At 44.4% G+C, this 20265-nt stretch overlaps 1 protein-coding gene across 4 annotated transcripts in view; it reads right to left on the bottom strand.

The window, feature by feature from the left end:
* Frmd4a (FERM domain containing 4A) overlaps positions 1-20265 on the bottom strand; it is a 273063-nt gene that overhangs the window by 78776 nt on the left and 174022 nt on the right. For all 4 annotated transcript variants that reach the window (XM_048368006.1, XM_048368004.1, XM_048368008.1 and 1 more), the window contains exons 8-10: positions 9120-9203; positions 3388-3453; positions 3025-3082 (exon numbers count right to left, since the gene is read on the bottom strand). In XM_048368006.1, the coding sequence (XP_048223963.1) occupies positions 3025-3082; positions 3388-3453; positions 9120-9203 (208 nt within the window). The remainder of the gene's footprint in view (positions 1-3024; positions 3083-3387; positions 3454-9119; positions 9204-20265) is intronic.

The raw sequence follows: 20265 nt of genomic DNA on the forward strand, positions 1-20265 counted from the left end.
CAATGCTGCAAGGATGTTAAGTGTTGTCATTATGCTGTGATTGTGCATTCAGGAAGTTGTAAGGCCACCAATCAGTGAGCTCGTTTCAAATGGGTTATACTTGCTTGCACTCCAGCTCTCTTTTCTCAATAAATAGAAAAACAATTGCTTATGTTTTGAGATTTCAAGAGCTAAACACTTAAACACCCCTGGGGCCCTTTGAAAAATCATAAGGCCTGCTTTTGGTGTGTTAACAAATAGAAAATTATGTGTGGAATGTGAAAAACAAAACAAAGCAACACCCTATACGTTTAGAGGCAGTCTTTGTGCTACATTCTAGAGCCAGTGAAGGAATGGACCCAAGGTTGAGCCTGGTTCAGAAGCCAGAGGGAAGGTTCCTCTACTATCCAGAAGAACTTTCATGAGGAGACAGATTTCTTAATCTCTTTTAGTGATAAAAGATAGAATGAAAAGAACAACCCCCCCCCCCAAATTCCCATAATTCCTCACGGCTTGATTTCTATGAAATGCTCTTAGCATCCTGTCAGGATTCCTGTTGGACCTACATGGTTCTTTGTGGGAATCTGGGTATGGGCTCCATAGCTCTCACCAGCCTATGGTTCACCCTGGCACATTTGGAGCTTTTTTTCACATACACTTGAATTTCCTGTTGGGGACGTGGTTGCTCTTTGGTTCCAGTGGCCATGTCACCAGGGTTTTGTGAAGCCCACTTTCCTCATTTGGGAAAGAAGAGGACCCAGAGGCCAGGTCCCAGCTTGGGGTGGGTGTGATGGTTACAACAAGCACGTGATGGCAAAAGGGATTAAAAGCTCTCATTGGTGAGAATAACTCTGGTGGGCAATCAAGAAGTTAGTCTCACCCAGCCAAGAATCTAGTCCTTTGCAGGTGAGTCGCTGGATGGCACCGGACCCCGTGGGAGTCTGACAGCTTTAGGTCCAACCCTTGTTCTCATTTTGGAAATGCACACATGGAGCCCCTTGCCTCATTTCCCAACATTCATTTATTCAGTTGATACTAACTGGGCATCTACTATGTGACATGTACCACACTGTGTTCTGGGACTATGGAACAGAATACGAGACATCATCTTTGCCATCAAAATTCGGTAGTTTAGCACTTGGCGACATAGGCAATTCAGCGCATGCCAATGGCGTACAAACTACTCCATGACTTGCCATGGACGAGACAGAATGAAAGCAACAGGTGCACGTTTCAGTCCAAAGAAATTAAGAAGCAAACTGGAAGGAAACAGACCAAGACTGGGAATGATTGGCTGGTGGGTTTAGCTTGAGTTCAGAGAATTTTCTGCTCTTTTTTGGCTGGAATTTGGGCAATGGCTTCCTTAATGAAGTTAGGACAAGGAAGGGAACTTTTCCTTCTTTTATCTGGTTTTGTGTTCTTCCAAGATCAGGTCTGGAACTCAGTATCTGCCACGTTCATTCATTCATTGGCTGTCACTTTACCACCTCAGCTATGCCTCCAACCCTGAAATTTTCCTCCTGTGAGATCACAGAGGTATACTATAAAGGATACATCCTGCACTGGTACATTATGGATGAAATTAAAGAGAATTTAGAATTAAAAAATCGTTTCGCATTGAACTTGCAATTACAATATGCAAAAATAGCTCCTGTCCTTCCTTCCTTCCTTCCTTCCTTCCTTCCTTCCTTCCTCCATCCCTCTTTCCCCTTCCTCCCTTCCTTCCCTTCCTCCCTTCCTCCCTTTCCTCTCTTCCTCCCTTCCCTTCCCTTCCTTTCCTTTACTTCCTTTCTTCCTCTCTCTTGCAGTACTGAGGTTTGAAGTCAGGGCCTTGTGCTTGCCAGTCTGGTGCTCTACCACTTGAGCCATGCCCCTTGCCCAGTTTTTTGGCCGGTCATTTTTGAGCTAAGAGTCTTGTGAGCTTTTCTGTCTAGCCTTGAGTCCAGATCCTTCCACCTTAGTTCTCGAGCAGCTAGAATGACAAGCATGAGCCACTAGCACCTGACCTCACTGCCTGTCATTCTTCCCACACAAGTGTGTGCCTAAGTGACAGTCTGCCTACCTTGGGTTCCTCTCAGTTTCTGGGTCACAGGTGTGCTCTGCTACATCCACTTCCTCTGTGTAGATGGGGTCTCATGGACTATTCTGCCTGGACCGGCCTAGAACCCCAATCTTCCCACTCTCAGCCTCCCATGTAGCTTAGGACGTACCCAGCTATGGGTTGAATGTGGGGGGGGGGGTGCAATGTTTTCTTCCTGGGCTGGGTTTGGCTCTTGATCTACTGAATCGTAGCCTCCAGAGTAGCTAGAATGACAGGTGTGAGCTATAGATGCTGGCTAGGGTCCTGATGGCTTCATGATGTACTCAGTTTGTTAGCCTGTTCTCTTCTTGAAGTTACATATATGGAACTGGACTGCCAAGAGAAGCACTAGATTCTGCTGGAAGGTTCTGTTCTACAGCTTCCTGTATTTCCCTGAGTCTTCCTACCAAGATACTCTGAAGTCCCTCTCTCCCGGGGTTCCTCTGAGACTGAAAGTATGTAGGGATTTATTCTATTTCACAAAAGAAAGGACTGAGTTCCAGAGTGTCACTGTATCAAGTGTCAGTACCCAAGGGGAAATTCAGTTGCCCAATATCCCTAGCCTGCATTCTTTCTTCCTGACCAAGTTATGCTTACTCACCTCCTCCCCCTGCCTTTTTTTGTTGTTGTTGTTGTTGGTTGTAGGGCTTAAACTCAGGGCCTGGCGCTGTCCCTGAGCTTCTTTGCTCAAGGCTAGCGCTCTATCACTTTGAGCCACGGCACCACTTCCAGTTTTCTCGTGGTTACTTGGGGATAAGAGTCTCACAGGTTTTCCTGCACGGGCTGGCTTTGAATCATGATCCTCAGATCTCAGCCTTCTAAATGGCTAGGATGACAAGCATGGACCACCAGAGCTTACTCATTGTTTAAAAAGAAAGAAAAAAAATCCATATTTTTTGTTGTTGTTGTTGGTTGCTTGGTCTTTTAGGGCGGGGTGACCACTTTCCCCAAGTGAGTTCGCTTACCTTCACGGCATAATAATGAACCCCGTAGGTCGGGAGAGATTCCACGATGCTCATATAGCTGTAGACAATATACAACACACACACAAACAATGCACACAGGGTAGTTATTTCAGCAGAACTGGTACCAGAGACATGCTATCTTTATTATTCTTTTGTGTGTGTGATAAACTTCTGGAGGTGATGATGATTTTATTTGCAAAATTCAGTTGAAAAACTCCCCTTCCCCAGATAGTTGTTTTCCAAGCTATGTGTGTGTGTGTGTGTGTGTGTGTGTGTGTGTGTGTGTGTGTTTGACTCTCTCACATATACTCTCTCTCATAGACACACACATACTCTTCATGAGTGCTGGGAAGAACCACTTACTTTACAATGGCTTGTCCTCTTGTCTGGCCATTCAGTTTCTTGTAGTGCTCAATGACTCTGTCTTCACTGCAATCAGAAGAGAATTCTGTCAGTAGAGGCCAAACATCCTGTTGACTGAGACGTTTCTAAGTCTCTACTTCTAAGCTTGATGGATCTCATAAAAAGCTCCATGGAACAATCCACTCTTGGAAAAATGATTTGTCTTCAAAGAAGCCTAACTGAAATCCTTTGGCTATAGATTCTCTCTCTCTCTCTCTCTCTCTCTCTCTCTCTCTCTCTTTCTCTCTCTCTCTCTCTCACACACACACTCCTTCCTTCCTCTGTCCCTCCTTCCTCTTTCCCTCTCTCCTTCCCTCCCTCCCTTCCTTCCTTGCTTTTTTCCCTTCCTCTTTCTTTTTTCTGTCTATCCTGGTGCTTGAACTCAGGGCCTAGGTGCTGTCTCTGAGCTTCTGTGCTCAGGGCTAGTGCTCTACCATTTAAGTTACAGCTCTACTTCTGGCTTTTTGGTGGTTAATTGGAGATCAGAGTCTCACAGACTTTCCTGCCCAGACTGCTCTTGTACCTTGATCTTCAGATCTCAGCCTCCTGAGTAGATAGGATTACAGGCATAAGCCACCAGTGCCTGCCCAGTATTGGCTATAGATTTTCGAGGAAAATGGGGTGCTAGGCTGGTTTTCCCCTCAGAGAAGCCACAGTCTCTAGAGAGCTTGCATTTTCTTTATCTTGGACTTCTATTCTGTGAGGTAAGATTGGCATACAGCAGATAGGAAGAAGCTGTAGTAAAGGCTACTTAAATTTCTTTGTTCCCCTTCTAGGTTACATGAACGCCACCTGAGGGTTCAAGGAACAGTTGATTCTAACCAGTGCTCACGACCCAACTATTCTGAACAGTCTGAGATTTGGTGTTTCCAAGGAGGGTGGAAAGTTCTGGCATTTGGACCTGGTTAACAAAAGACCGAGGGAAACAATAAACCAGCTACCAGGATGAGATGACAATACCTTTACTTTTGGAAATCTTAGTTCTAAATCCACAAGAGGTTAGCTGACTCTTTGGCCAGCCAAACTGATTAGAGACAGTGGAGGGTAACCTGGGTACCGCCATCTTGGAGATGTGAGCTGGGAACCAGGGAGGCTCCCACTGCTGCCTTGGGAATCATGGGAACTGGGGGACAAGTTCAGACCAGAGGCCTCTGATCCCACCAAAGTCCGCAGCCTCCACGAGGCCTGGCCAAATAGCCTTTCTTCCACTATAGGCAGAGGGACCCCTTCAGTCTCCCATAAAAGCTCCACCATAGGAGTAGGGTGTTGCTCCTAGACACAGTCCCTTGAGATGCCCTTTGTTCATCCTTATTATCTATTTTGAGTGGGTGAAGCCTTCTTTCCCTCAGCTCATTCTGTTTTTCCTTTTCTGCCAGGTTATCTTTGGGGTGGGCTCATTCTCTATGCTCCTGACCTCATCCTTGAGAGAAATCGATTTCTCTTTCAATTACTACCTCCATTTTCCATGATCATTGCCTCTCAATGTTCTGAGATTTGAAGCAGGACAGCCAGAACTCGTCACCAGGACAGGTTCCTCTGGGGTCACAAGATGGGACACTGGCTCCTTACGAGGAGATGCCTTTCTCAACCTGGAGAACGGTCACTTCTGTGGCCCTGCTGTTCAGGAAAGGCCTGCTGTACGTCCCCTCAGATCCCACACTGGACAAGAGCTCGAATGGACGTGTGGCAAAGCCCTCTCCCGGCACACAATCCTGGAGGGGTATTCTCTCTTGGGGGACCCCAGCCACAGTACACCTTCTGGAGTTGTTTCAGGAACTTCCGGGTGTTGTGCTTCTGGTCTCCTCCTTACCTATCCAACACACCAACTGTTGTGTTACTGTCTTCTCTACCATGTGACCTGCGATTTGGTGAGGTCAAGCAACTCAATGTGAACACAAACTTTTTCTCTCTTTTCTTGCTATGGGGAACAAGGTCTCTGAGGGGGAGCTGGGGTGATGAGTTAAGACAGTGGGGTAGCTGTAAGATTCAAGAAGGCTCAAGAAAACACAATGAGAGAATGTCTGCCACACTGTCAGGCAGCTGTTCCACTGCTTATAGCAACATGGCCTGACCACAGGGTTTCATGGTGACTGGCAGCTGCATATTTCTTTCTGTCTGGAAAGCTACAGTGTGACTTCCTCTGGTCTCTGCTTTCCTGGAGCTTCTCTTCTATCTAAACATCATGGGAGAGGCACATGCCTGTAATCCCACTATTTAAGAGCCTGAGGCAGGAGAATCTGGAGTTCCAGAATGGTCCAAGCAAAGTGGTTGAGTCTCAGGAAACACTGTGGGTCTATCAGGTGATAACATACATGACGCTGACCGGGGGACCATCTGGTCCGCTGCCTGTCTCCCCCACCCTGCAACTTCTTCTTCTTTTTTTTTTTTTTTTGCCAGTCCTATGCCGTGAACTCAGGGCCTGAGCACTGTCCCTGGCTTCTTTTTTGCTCAAGGCTAGCACTCTGCCACTTGAGCCACAGCACCCCTTCTGGCCATTTTCTGTATATGTGGTGTTGAGGAATCGAACCCAGGGCCTCAAGTATACGAGGCAAGCACTCTTGCCACTAGGCCATATTCCCAGCCCATCCACCCTGCAACTTCTTTTGGAAACTACAAAAGGCAGGAGGTCCTACGTTCTGGAGACTGTGTCCAATGGAGTGGATCTGTGGTAAGGATTCCATAGACCAAGCCTGAGAAACCCCAGAGCCGCAGTCAAGCAAACTTCAAAGCATTGTCTGGAGGGCAGTGTGACACCCAGGATCAAGGCTGAATGAACCCTGGTCATGGGCTGGGCGGAGATGTGGAGTTGAGTCATCTCTCCACAGACAAAGGGATGCAGGAAACCACAGTGATGGGAAGGGAAACATGGATGGTGACTAGGCTCCTGATCTTGGAGGAGCTGTCAGCCTGCACCAGTCAGGGTTTTTGGTCCAGAATGATGTCTTTGTATGCAGGTGGTAGGGGTGACTGGCCCAGGAGGGAGAATGGAGGCCACGGCTTTGATCCTGCTTTGTTCTATGGCCTTAGGCTCATTGCAGTAACCTTCAGTGTCAGACATCTCCTCCGAGAATCACGTGGCTATTAAACACTTGGTGATGAGTGCTTAAGGCTCAGCATTATCGTCTTTGTGCCGCTTTCCAATGACAGAGTGGGGCTTATTTCCTCTCTTAATCAGAGTCTGAAGTAGATTGATGCAGTTAACCCCCCCCCCACTTCCAGTTTTTCTTCCTTTTTAAAAAATTTTTCTGCTGGCTAATTGGAGATAAGAATCTCAGATTTGTCTGCCTGGGCTGGCTCTAAACCGAGATTCTCAGATCTCAGTCTCTTGAGTAACAAGAATTACAGGCTTATGCCACCAGTACCTGGCTTCATTGGGAGATTGGTTTTTAGTACGTTTAAGAAGGCCCATGCTATGGGCTCATTCACATCTGCTCTATGCAGATGGCTTTTCTGTCCTACCATGCTTTCAGTGCATTTAGGTCATGGCCTGGGTACTGGTGTGTCTGAATGAGGCCCAGGGGAGATGCTAGCCTGGTCATCAAGGCAAGGGACATACTATCAAGACAGTATAGGTATAGCTACAGACAAAGAGGTTCATGTTGACAAAAGACACGCGTGTGCATGAAGAAAGGTCTTCCAGAGCAGCTGGTGGAGACAATGGGGGGGGGGGGGAGAAACCCAGAGTCCAGAGGGTGAGTGAACAAGAGGTGTTTATAGCTATGCAATGTGCATCAGGCTTTAATAGTGTTTGGAAACAAATGCACAGAGAGAGGCTGGAGGGAGAGATGCGGCCAAGGGCACTTCTGACTCCAGACAATGCAACAGTATAGCTCCCAATGGCAATTGCCTCTTTCCAGTCTCCTTCACGCATCCTTATGTCCTTCACCACTGGGTTCCAGAAGATAAGGCTCGTGGAACACCAGGAGTTGGGAGGAAAGCTAGAGGGTTTCTTAAACAAAGAAACAGAATGCCATTATTTTGGGAACTCTCATAGCAGACTGCAAGATTGGAAGTTTGGACACATTATGCACTTGCAGATTAACTAGACTCTGTTCTTTGGGCACAGATTATAAGGCTTGAAAGCTGTTATCTAAAGTCACTTGGTGGAAGATGGATGGAACTGGAGATCACCACGTTAAGGCAACTCTGCAGGCCCCACAAAGACAAGTATCACATTTGTGGAGAGTAGTAGGCAAGAAAACAAAACAACCAAGGTCACAGAAGTATGTTAGAAAGAAGGAAAAAAAGGGGAGGGAGGAAGGGTAAGAAAATAATAGAGGGGTTGAATAAGATCAAAGTACATTATATTCATGTATGGAAATGGCACGTTGAAACCCATGACTCTGTCCAAAACAACTTAACATATGCCATCATAAAAAATAAGGTCGAGCTGTTATTTATTCACATCTATGTTGTCAGAGGAAGAGCGATGGGTCAGTCAGAGCTGAAGCTAGAGGTACCAGCCCACCAATGGAAGCTGGCAGCCTTAGGCATGGAGCCCAGGCCCCGATGAATGTAATCTCTCAGAAAGAAATGACTGTAGAGCTAGAGTTTAATCTCGTCACTGAACTCTGCATCAGGCATGGCCTGTCCTTGCAGGAGAAACTGTTTTTTGTTTTTTTGTGTGTGTGTGTGGTTTTTTTTTTTTGCCAGTGCTGGGCTTGGACTCAGGGCCTGAGCCCTGTCCCTGGCTTCTTTTTGCTCAAGGCTAGAACTCTGCCACTTGAGCCACAGCACCACTTCTGGCCATTTTCTATATATGGGTTGCTGGGGAATTGAACCCAGGGCTTCATCTATACAAGGCAAGCACTCTTGCCACTAGGCCATATTCCCAGCCCTTGCAGGAGAAATTGTTAAAGCTAGCTGAGCTGAAATGTCCAGATGGGATGAAACTACAGTGATCCAAACATTTCAGAGCAAGCAGGCAGAGGTGCTTGCTGAATCACATGTTGTAGCTCATTACAATTAACTTGTGCAGGGATGGGGGGGGGGTGTTGTTTCTGGGATTATAGGAGTGTAGTACCACATCTGGCTGTAATCTTTGTTTTCCTTGGATCTTGTCTTCTAAGTTACACGGATTTCCATGAAGGGGTCAGAAGCAGCCCTGTCCTCGTCAGAGGAGGCAGTGGTCAGTACTGATGTGCCCAGCAGGACTGCCCGGGAATGTGAGCCCTGCGGCCACAAACTGGAACCTTTCAAATGTCTCAACCACTCAGAATGAACAATTCAGGGCCCCAGAGATGGACTAATGTTACAAAGGAAGACACTCGGGAGACACAGAGCACCAAGAAGAATCCATTTCTCTTGGTGGCAAAGAAAAAAAAATCCCTGTATGTGTCCCACACCTCTAACCCTTCCACTTCCGGTAGCTGAGCGACAGAATTCCCGTGTGGCACTCTACCAGCACCGGGAAGGTTCTCGAAGCAGGCAAAACTTCCAGTGTGAATTTCTAGATTTTCTTTCTTTCTTTCTTTATTTTTTTTTTAGGAGCATTCTTCCATACAACATTACCACTTAAAGAAAACCAAAACCACTTAGAAAATGATTTCAGAAGACATAGTTACTTAATATCCTGGGGAGTCCACGAGAGCCATGAAAGCCAGCACTACCCCGGGCCCCCCCCCCCCCCCCCCAGGGACCAGTGCACTTCCTGGGGACCGGGCTTGCTGGCAAAAGATGCTGGGGGGTCTTACCAGTAGGCTAGAGAGGGGTGCTCCTTCAGGGCTTGCGTGGGAAGGGCTGGAAGCTTCTTCAGGTCGCTCCTCACGACTTCATTGCTGAGGGAGAGAAGACCAAGAAACTTACTCACCCTCAGAAACAATAACCCCTCGACTTGACAAGGCCAGGCCTGGCTGTCTCTCCTGAGGGCCCCAGGCCTGCTGCTTTCCATCGGAAGAGGCCGAAAAAAAAAGGAGGGTATTTTCTTTCTTTATTAATAGTTTATTAAATGTATTGATTGATATTTTACTTATTTATTAACATAGATGGAGGAGCAGGTATGTTACACAGAGCTGAGAGGCTTCCTCCCCCAGCTCCGGCCCGGTGATTGGACCGCCCAAAGCACTGGCCCACCCCCTATCCTCACGCAGGTGTGGACCGAGGGACCCTGAACAGCCACTGGCATGAATCCAGGGGGGTGTGGGGGTGCCCAGGGCCCTGCAGTTGGGCTGGCAGGCCTCCAGGAATGGGCACTGTCACCACGTGACCCTGGCCACTGTTCTGCCTCCCTAATGCTCAACGCTGGGTTTGTTTAATTTTACCGCGCGCTGGAAACTATGTGCTCAAAGAGGTGACTAAAGAAGCTCTGCTTTCTGACAAGGCTTGGAAACGACCGAGAACGTGTGGAGTGGTGTCTGCTGCTAATGGGAGGTTTTGTGCAGCTGCCCCTAGGACTGGACCCTGCCTCCTCCTGAACAAGAATAAAGATGCCAGAATTAGGTTGGTGATGTAGCTCAGTGGTAGGGGACTTGACTCGCAGGCGCAGGTTTGATATCCATCCCTCTGCAAAACCAAAGCAAACAAACCCAGCAGCAAAACAGAAGTTTCCCCCTAGTTTAACCAGCATTCTTCTGATGCCCAGCTCAGCCCCTGGCTGCATCCCCTCGGGACTGGGCCATCAGGCACCCGCAGGGGGCTCTGGTGTGTGAAGAGTCCCCCTGTGCTAGCCTAGCCAGAAGCCCAGGACGCTCACTGGGGCTGCCAAGGCTCAACTGTGGCCCTGCTCGGTCATCTGCAGCTCTGGCCTGGGCCGCCGGCAGTGCTTGTGTTGCTCATGGAAAGGCAGATGGATATTGGCTACTGGACACTAGGCAGGGTTGTTTAGAGAAGGCAGGGTCATTTAGGAAGGAGCTGAGGAGTCCCCAGGGCTATCTTGTACTGGGACAACTGACTACATGGGCAAATGTCTGATCATGTTAAATCAAACAAATTTGAAAGTTCAGAGGAAATAAAGGCCCTTTGGGGTTCTGGTAAAAAGCACATTAGAGGAAGAATCTGCATGAAGCAAAGGGTAGGGCTACCTATCCATCATCTATCTACCCATTCATCCATCCATCCATCATCGAACTACCCAATCATCTGTTATCCATCCATCATTATCTATCTATCTATCTATCTATCTATCTATCTATCTATCTATCTATCTATCTATCTATCTATCTATCTATCTATTGTCTATTCATCTATATACTGTCTATGTATCATCTATCTACCCATCCATCCACCCATCCATTATCTATCAGTCATCTCTCTCTCCTCCCTCCTCTCCCCCACCCCCACCTCTCTACCTCTCTGTAAGTTTTCTCCTCAGGGGAACAGAACTGAATGGAGGAGGCCATATAAGTTGAACAATAGCTATGAAACAGGTGCAGCTGGTGGGTAGAGGACAATATGGCTGAAAAGCCAGGCTAGGCATGGAATTCTAAGACTCTCCAATGCCAGCCCAGAAGGGCTCAAAGTACTCCAGGAGGAAGTGGAAGATGCTCTGAAGGGTTCCAGACAGGTAAGCCCCTAGTGCCTAGGGGTTCCCAAGAAGGGTTGGAAATTTCTACCTGCAGGATAGTAAGACATCACTTAGGCAAATGCTCAGTTGGCCAAACAAGTTGAAAGCCCACAGAAATGAACTTCTGGATCCTGGTTCAAAGGTGTCATCTTAAAGATCAAAAGGCACTTCGGTTAGATAAACTCTGATTGGCTGAAACTGTGGGAAAAGCAATCCGGAAACGAGCTAAACCTGGTGTGTGGCTTTCCCAGCACCAGCACATCTAAAGTGTATTTGGGAAGCAAAGAGGAAGTCACTTTACTTGCCAACCACTCATTTGTTGGCAAATGACTTTCCCTGATGCCCGCCACAGGCTTGCCTTCCCCACCGAAGCTTTCAGGAGCTCATTCTTGCTCCAAGGCAGGGCTACACCAAAACACCAACAACAAACTGCAAGAAGAAATCACCACGGTGTGAAAGCCCATTGAAACCAATTCCCTTCTGGAAGGGGTCCAAGATTCCTAATCTGTCCCAGAGATGAGTGAAAAGAAATGTTCTACTTGCCTTCTGCTGTTTATAAACATCTGCAGTGACTTAGAGGTGTCCAGCCGAACTCTGCTACTGGAGTTCAGAAAGCTGCCCTAATGGGAGATGTGGGTCACTCTACCTTCCAAGACTTGTGAGACTGGAGCTTAGTGAATATGCTAGAAGTTTCCAGTTCCATCACTCCATGATTTCCATTCTGAGAGTATCTCCAGAGTCCAGGGCACCTGGGAAATGCCAACTTAACACATACCTTAAGGACTGGGAGCAAGGCTCAAATGATAGAGCACTTGCTTAGCTAGTGCAAGATTCTGAGTTTAAATCCCAGCAGAGCCAATATATACTTCACATGTATAATAAAATTTATTTTTATACCTTGACACAATTCATTGTGATCATGGTCAACGTTGAGCAAAACACCCAAAAAATGGTTTCTTAGAGAACCAATTACTATAAACTGACAACATAATTCAAGTCTTTTGCTATACTGGGGATTGAACCCAGGGCCAGGAATGTGTGCTACCAGTTGAACCATGACCAACCCTTTTGTTTGTGCTTTGTTTTTGAGACAGTCTTGTTAGCTTTGCAAAACTGGTCTCAACCTCAATAAGCTCCTACCTTTGCCTCCCGAGTAGCTGAGATTATAGCCATGTACAACAGATATGGCTAGGTCGTTTAAAAAATATTAACCAGAGTTTACTGAAATGTTTAGGTAGTTATTAATGCTGTCAGCATAAAACCAGCAGGTCAACATTGTACTAGTTTTCATAGTAGTGATGTATCGAGATAATGCGCCTGCATTTAACCACCTAAAATGTGGGTAGTATGATTTGAATGATCTACTAGGGGAAAGTAAGGATTTCTAACTAGGCAAGTAGTAGGGAGTTCGCCTAATGAACAGTAACAATGTATTTAATGAGGAAAGCCATAAAGGGAAGAAGGTAGAAATTAGGCTTGAAAAGATGATGAGTAAAATGTACAATGTGTTTTCCTTTACAAAAGGAAGGAAGAACTTTTTTCAGGGAATTCCTTTTGGGTCAAACATGATAACAATTTGTAGGAGAAATTCAGAGCCAACAGGGGTGTCTGCTTAACATGAACGAATTCTTCCTGAAACCAGTTGTTTGGATCTGGCCGGGTACACAGAACAGGGCAGAAAAATCCAGAACATTATACATAGTGTACTGTAAGGGAGGAATCTACTGCTCAGAAGCAGTGATATCCCATACTTTGTGGGACCAGACCCTCCATTTGTGATGGGCACATCATGAAGGTAAGATTCTTCAGGGAATGGCTCTTCTTATGTGAAAAACAAGGTTCTTCCAGGTTCCCAACCACTTGGCCATGATTCCAAAATCCAAGAAGTTTCGGGAAACAAATTTTCTTAACCTATTTGGAGGAAAACCTACCCAACAGGGTCTTGTGCTTTTGCCCCAGTGGCTTCAGACTCTGATCCCCCTGTCTCTACTTCCTGAGATTACAGGAACTGCACCACCTCGCTCCACACAAATCCACTCAAGGCCATGATTGACCTGCAACTCTGTGACCTGGAGGAAGCCTCTGGGCTTTGGTGCCGAAGTGCTGATGAGTTGGGTGCTGAGCACTGGCCAAACCTCTACTGGGGTAGTATAGAAAACCTGGTACCCAGCTCTGAGTCACCTGTCTCAACCCCCCTCCTCCCACCACATTTTGAAGTTGGAAGCATTGATCTAAAAAGTTTCAGGTGTTAGTGGTAGATCTGCATTCCTTGATCCAACCCTACCACAAAACTAGAAAACTCTGAGATGGATTAGAAGGGAAGTTATAGTTTTTTTGTTTGTAGTTGACCTTTACAAAAACAACATGCAGAGCCAAGCACTAGTGGCTCACGCCTGTAATCCTAGCTACTCAGGAGGCTGAGATCTGAGGATCACGGTGCGAAGCCAGACCTAGCAGGAAGGTGAGACTCTTATCTCCAATTAACCAAAAAGCTGGGAAGTGGAGCTGTGGCTCAAGGGATAGAGTGCTAACCTTGAGTAAAAGAGCTAAGAGACAGCACCCAGGCCCTGAGTTCAAGCACACACGTGTGTATGTACATGGGCTTGCACAAACACACACAAGCATGCAGGAAACACGATCTCTTCTTACTTTCCTTCTTGTGTCTTTCCTCCTCTGCCTCTCCTTTTCTTTTCCAATCATGAGAATGCTGCAGTTTTAATCCACTGTTGGATGGAACCCTGTGTATTTGTACAACCTCTGCCATTCTGCTTGACATCTACCCACTCAGGGAAGCAGCCTAAGAGATTTCTCCAGCATGGGATTCTGCGTTTAGAACATGTGTTGTGGATAAATATGCCATGCTAATTTATCATCTGTACAGAGGGGCAAAGTTACAGACACACTTGTGAACAATGTGCCTTTATTCTGGATGCTAATTGTTCACTTATGTAAGTTGAGATCTCTTTCTTGATTAGTGAGGTTGGTTGTCCTAGGCTGAAAGGGAAGTTCTGTGAATTTAGTTTCAAATGGGTAAAATTCAAAACAAGTTTAAAAATGGCTTTTTAAGTATATGATTGTGGGTAGATAATTTGACTCAAATAGACGAGAAAAAAAGAACTGATTAATTTTATACAATGTCACTGTTCAGTTTGGGAATCTCAACTCTAAAACTGTGCCACAGAGTTACAACTAAGGAACCTTTTTTTCCCTCCTATTCACAGAGTTTATTCAAAATGGGATATTGAGACTGAATAACTCCTTAACAAAAAGGAATAATCTGTTATCATATAATTTTTCCTCCTTAGTATCTAGATTAACACATCCCAAAGGATTCAAAGAGTATCACCCTGCAAAACAACCCCAAACAACCCATCTGAACACTGTGTGTGTGTGTGTGTGTGTGTGTGTGTGTGTGTGTGTGTGTGTGTGTGTGTGTGTGTGTGTGTATACTGATCCCGAGGCTTCAACTCAGGGCCTGGGTGCTGTCCCTGAGCTATTGTGCTCAAGTCTAGCACTCTACCACTTGAGGTACAGGCTCCACTTCTGGTTTTGGTGGTTAATTTGAGATAATAGTCTCAAAGACTTTCCTGCCCAGGCTGGCTTCAAACCATGATCCTCAGATCTCAGCCTTGTGAGTAGCTAGGATTACAGGTCTGAGCCATCGGTGCCCAGCCTGAACATTTTTAACACTAAAAAAAAAGTATTAAAAAGCTCTGTACAAATGTATTTCAGGGAACAAAACAAAACTGTCTTTCCCACTTGAACATTTTGCTTCTCTGTTTTCAGATATTGTTGTTTTCTAAAGCTCTTGCTGGCACGAGGGTCCCCAGCTGCTCCTGAATTACTCCCGTTTCTCAAGGTCATTTCGAAATCATGGGAAAAACTTCCCACAGCCCTCTCTGCTGTCTTTGTAAAAATAAAGTACTATACAAGAGTTATTGTCATTTTGATTCTTCCCACCAAAGCTGTCCTTGGGCTGATAGGTATATTTACAGTTTAAGAGATAACAATTTGCCTAGGAAGTATCTAACCAAGAAATTGAAACATTTAGGTATAATTAAGACTATGAGACTACGCAAGTTGCATTCCAGATATGAATGCTTCCCAACATAGTTGTTAGAATAGTTTTTCACTAATTATCTAAGTCTCTGCAAATCTATTTCTCTTACCATACATACCATAGCAAGACAGCTGCTTCCTCTCTCCTGGCAATTAAACAACTGTAGGAAAATAAACCCCAGATGATCCAAAAGGTTTCCTAATGGCTTTAGACTGAGCTTGCTTAGCTAGACTTATTTTAGTTAAAAACTACTCTGTAAATGGAAAAATAACGATACTGGTAGGAATTGTGATTTATAGGGCATTTTTAAAGAATCAACTTTCAACACTTGTCTGTCAGCTGGGTAAGAAAATAACTTGGTGATTTTTTTTTAAAGATAGCAGTTGGTACAGTTTATGTTAGTAAAAAACAAGTCTTTTAGGGAGAGAATTAGCTCTTTGTCTCCGTTTCCTGTTGATCTTCTAAAATTTTTGCTTTAACTTATGACTGTATCCTCTAAACTAACCAGAAGGGACTTAGGATTCTGGAACTTTCAGAGATCAGCAAGCCAACTTTAGTTTATTATTCACAAATGTGTTTTGAAAAAGGTGGACCAGTTTGTTTTGTTTTTAAAATCAAGACAGCTTTTATTTTTTGCCACAAAAGTTCCCTTTTCTTCATACATACCAGTGACCACATAGCCCCATAGTTTATAAAAGTCTTTATTCTTTTTATCTGTAATTGTCCTCAGAGAGACCTCAGAACCTGCAGGCCCTGGGAAGTTAGTGGTTTTTTTTTTTTTCAGCACAAATAAATATTCCAACTCCTCTTCTGAAATAGAGAAGAAAATCAATTTCCCTTGTTTATGAAGGGCTGCTATTTATTTCTGTTGACTGAGTCATGCATTGCTCTACTTCCTAACGCATGGCTTATTTTTTTTTTTTTTTTTTAAGTAGGAATAGAATTAGAATCCTACAGATGGATATCTCAGGACATAGTACAAATTCTTCCGGACCACAAAACCTTGATAAGCTGATACTCTCTCATGAAGACTGGCATTTAACTTTGTGCAGATGTCTTTTTAACTGGCTTGGAAGTATTTGATCCAAACCTCCCTTCTTTTCCTTTGTGGCTGTGTTTATTTGGAAGGGTGAGTGTCGTAGACACAAGGTGCCCCCATCTCTCTGAAAGGAGGCAAAAACGGGGCCCTGGATCTTTACATGGCATTTCCTTAATATTGTTCCCTTCCAAGTGTTGGTGGCTTTCTTGGTCCTCATAAATCTCATGCTGAGAGAATCTTGGGTTAGTGGTCAGCACGAGCAAGCCCTGTTCTCTGTAAAAAGAGCCCCCCGCAAAGAGCTGGAGGTGTGGCTCGGTGGTAGAGTGCTCGTCTGGAAAGCATGAGGCCTTGAGTTCAAACCCCATTGTACCACAAAAAAAAAAAAAAAAAAGGATTCATTTCTGCTGGGTGATGGTGGCTCACTCCTGTAATTCTCGCTATACAGGAAACTGAGATCTGAGAATCACAATTCAAAGCCAGCTTGTGTGGGAAAGTCTGTGAGACACTTATCTCCAATTAACCACCAAAAAGCCAGAAGTAGAGCTGTAGCTCAAGTGGTAGAGCATGCTAACCTTGAGTAAAAAGGCTAAGGGACAGTGCCCAGGCCCTGAGGCCCAGGCCCCGGACTGGTACAATAATAATGATGATGCTGATAATAATGATAGACTCTCTGGTCCTAGTAGGTGACCCAGAGCTTTTTAGATCTGCTTTCAATAAACCTGGGTAATAAAAAGAAATTCTACACAATAGCTGTATTGTATGAGTCTCTGAAAATGGATGGATGATGAGCTAAGAAGTTAAAATTATTTCAATTTTACAAAATGCTTAAAATTATATTATTATTAGTAGTGATATTCATGTTTGAACTCAGGGCCTGCTGCTTGCTAAACAAGCACTCTTATCACTTGAGGTACTCTTCCAAGTCACTTTCCTCGTTATTTGTGGGACTGGGTCTTGCTTTATGCTTAAACCAGTCTGGACTGCAATCCTCCTATTTGTGTTTTGCTTTGTTACTGGGATGACAAGACAGTACTGTACCCAGTCATTGTGCTTCCTCTATTTAAAAATTACCTTTTAATCAAATAAATTGGGCCACATTCCCATAAAGATCAGAAAGGGTGGACAGAGGGTGACAAGTGAGGTGACTCTCAAATTAGAGAAACAAGGCTGGTCAGTAGGGTTTTCAGCTAATGTATCCTTAAGTTCTTGAACCTAATGCCACCTTTGTAGAGTATGATAAGTTTTCTATCAAATTAAGTTAAAATATCACTAGAGAGTTTGGATGTCCTGACACTTTAAGTGGCAGTCTCTTCATTGACCTTAGCAAAGAAGGAAGTGTTTTTTTTTCTATAATAGCCACAGCACCACTTCCAGCTTTTTCTGAGTACGTAGTGCTGAGGAATCGAACCCAGGGCTTCATGCATGCTAGGTGAGCGCTCTACCACTAAGCCACATTCCTAGCCCTGGATTGTTTTTAAAACAGAAACACTAACACTCCTGATTTCTGGAAAGTTGACAGGCATGAGAATGTTTCTTTTTAAATGTATATATGCCAGGAAATAAAACAAGATTACCCATGTTGTGCTCCGGAAAATAATGCAAGTGAACAAACATTATCTTTAGATAAAGCTACTTCCTAATCCTTTAATGGTATTGCACACATTTCTCCTGTACATGTCAGAATCTGAATAAGCATGGCCTATATTTCTTCCTATCACAGATAATACCACTTATCTATTCTCTGCTCGTTTGCTTTCAGCAATACTAAATTCAACATTTCATTGTCAAGTTCAATAAGACGAACCAGTGAGCATTTCCATTATCTAGAAGAGAGAGTTACATAAGATGAAGCCTTCAGGGATTTGCTAAGCAAAATCATGAGTCAGTAAAAAAAAATGGAAAGAAAAGAAAAGAAAAAGAATAAAGCCTGCAGATTTACTCTTCTGGATTGTCATTATATTTTTCTCTATTAAAGCATATCAGTGCTTATGTCTCTTATTTGTTAAAAAAATATCTTTTGTTCTCCATTGTGCTTCAAGGAAATTACTCCTATAATTTGTAGATTTCTAATACTCATTCCACAAAGTAGGAGTAGAAATATAAGCAGGCTCCCAAACAAAAACAAACAAATCCCCCAGCTGTTTAGAAATATCATATTCAAGACCCTTAAGGCTCTGAGAGAATTGCAGTGCCTTTTGTAGGTGGCCAGTACTTTAGAAAGCCTTTGATCATCTGGATTCTAGGTAGCTCTGGATCCTGTATTATATACATAACAGCCGCCCCCTGCAGTTCTGTATTTCTAGTTGGCATTTTGTTTTCTTCACATCATTCAGGAAAATACACTCCATTTACACGCCAAAGCGGTCCACTTCCTTGCAAATAAGAATGTAGAGTAGTCACACATTAACGACGAATCTCAAAACACCTTCCCCAAACCTAACCCCGAAGAAGGGCACATCTAAAATGCCTGACCTCCAACCACCGAACGCAAGGTCGCCAACAATGTGTTGAAGCAGATGGGAAGGAGTTCAGACCCAAGGCATTTACAAGTACTCCTCTGATTTCAGAATGCCAGGAGCCTCAAGCGTATCAATTTCACAGGACTTCAGAAGCACTGAGCTGACCATGGCCCAGTTTGAGAAGATGGACGTGTATGTCACACGGAACACACCACTTCCTCAGGTTATGGGGGTGGGTTTTAGGTGATGAGACAACCTGACCTTTGCATAAGGTGCCTGACCTTCCTGTCCCTTCACAGCTATTTCTCTCCCCTGACAGCTACCGTTACAACCTTGTAGACAGCTCCCTGACTAATAGGGCTGGCTCCACCAGGTTCCTTGATTTCCTTGACTCCAGCCAATACTCTGGCATTCTACTAGCTCATAAGGGGACCATGGATGGCTGCTGGGCCTGGCCTGTGCTTCCTCTCTGGCAGCCCCTGTGGACAGAATCCATGGTCTGCAGGACCATGTGAGGTTGGTTCCAGTTCACATTCCATCCTGCCAGGGTTCTCTCAAGAATAAATAAGATTTACAGTAGGAGATCAGAGCTGGCCAATGAAAACGTTATCTTCAGAGTAAGTAGACTGGGCACTGGAACCCACGGGGTTTGTGAAATTTCACAGGATTCCAGAAATCTTTCAGGTAGGTACATACTAGCAGTTGTCAAAATCCCACATTTCTATAATGAATTAAGATCACGAGAAAATAATGCAGACACAATGTTATATAGTTTGGGCAACCTGAAAATGTTTCATTGAACAAGTTCAGTAAGTAGAGATTAGCTAAGCACCATGTTTAAGATCCAGTTCTGCATAGTCACTCTCAACTAAAAATTGGACACCTCTGCTTTCTACTAAGGACTTGGGGAACCCAAATAAAGAGAACTTGGAGATCTCCTTATGTAAATATCCAAGAGCTTAGAGGTCAGTAAACTACTACCTTTGGGCCAAATCCAACTATCCTCTATTTTTAACTGGAAAAGATGGAGAAGAAGAAGAAGAGGAGGAAGAAGGGGAAGAAGAAGAGGATGAAGAGGATTTCATGATATAAGAAAATATAGTAACATTCAAATTTCTGTCTCCCTAAATAAAGTTTTATTAAAACACACTCATTCATGATCACTGGCTGAGCGTTTGCAATAGATGATTTCCTGGCTTACAAAATGCAAATCCAAACTGACTTGCTTTTTTTTTTTCAGAAAAAAAATTTGCCTACTTTAGATTTAAAAATATATTTTTACCTTTTAGAACTATCTGATGAGGGCCAGGAGTTTGGCCTAGTGGTAGATTGCTTGCCCAGCATGCACGGAGCCCTGGATTCCATTTCTTGGTACCACATACACAGAAAAAGCTGTGGCTCAAGTGGTAGAGCACTAGTTGAGCAAAAGAAGCTCAGGGGCAGTGCCCAGGCCCTGAGTTCAAGTCCCAGGACTGGCAAAAAAAAAAAAAAGAAATATCTGATGGAACATGCATCTCCAGCTTAGTTATGTTGCCTTTACAGATTAAACCTTCAATGCATGGCAAAATACGCATTTCTTGGAGAAGTCAAAGTATGATTAAAAAAAAATTTATGCCAGTTCTGAGGCTTGAACTCAGATCCTTGCACTCTCACTTGGGTTTTTCTATTCAAAGCTGGCACTCTACCACTTGAGCCATATCTCCACTTAGACATTTTTAAAAAGTTAATGGGAGATAAATGTCTCATGGACTTTTCTGCTTGGGAGGATCTTGAACTAGGA

Source organism: Perognathus longimembris, chromosome 18, assembly GCF_023159225.1.
Source record: "Perognathus longimembris pacificus isolate PPM17 chromosome 18, ASM2315922v1, whole genome shotgun sequence".
Taxonomy (NCBI): Eukaryota; Metazoa; Chordata; class Mammalia; order Rodentia; family Heteromyidae; genus Perognathus; species Perognathus longimembris.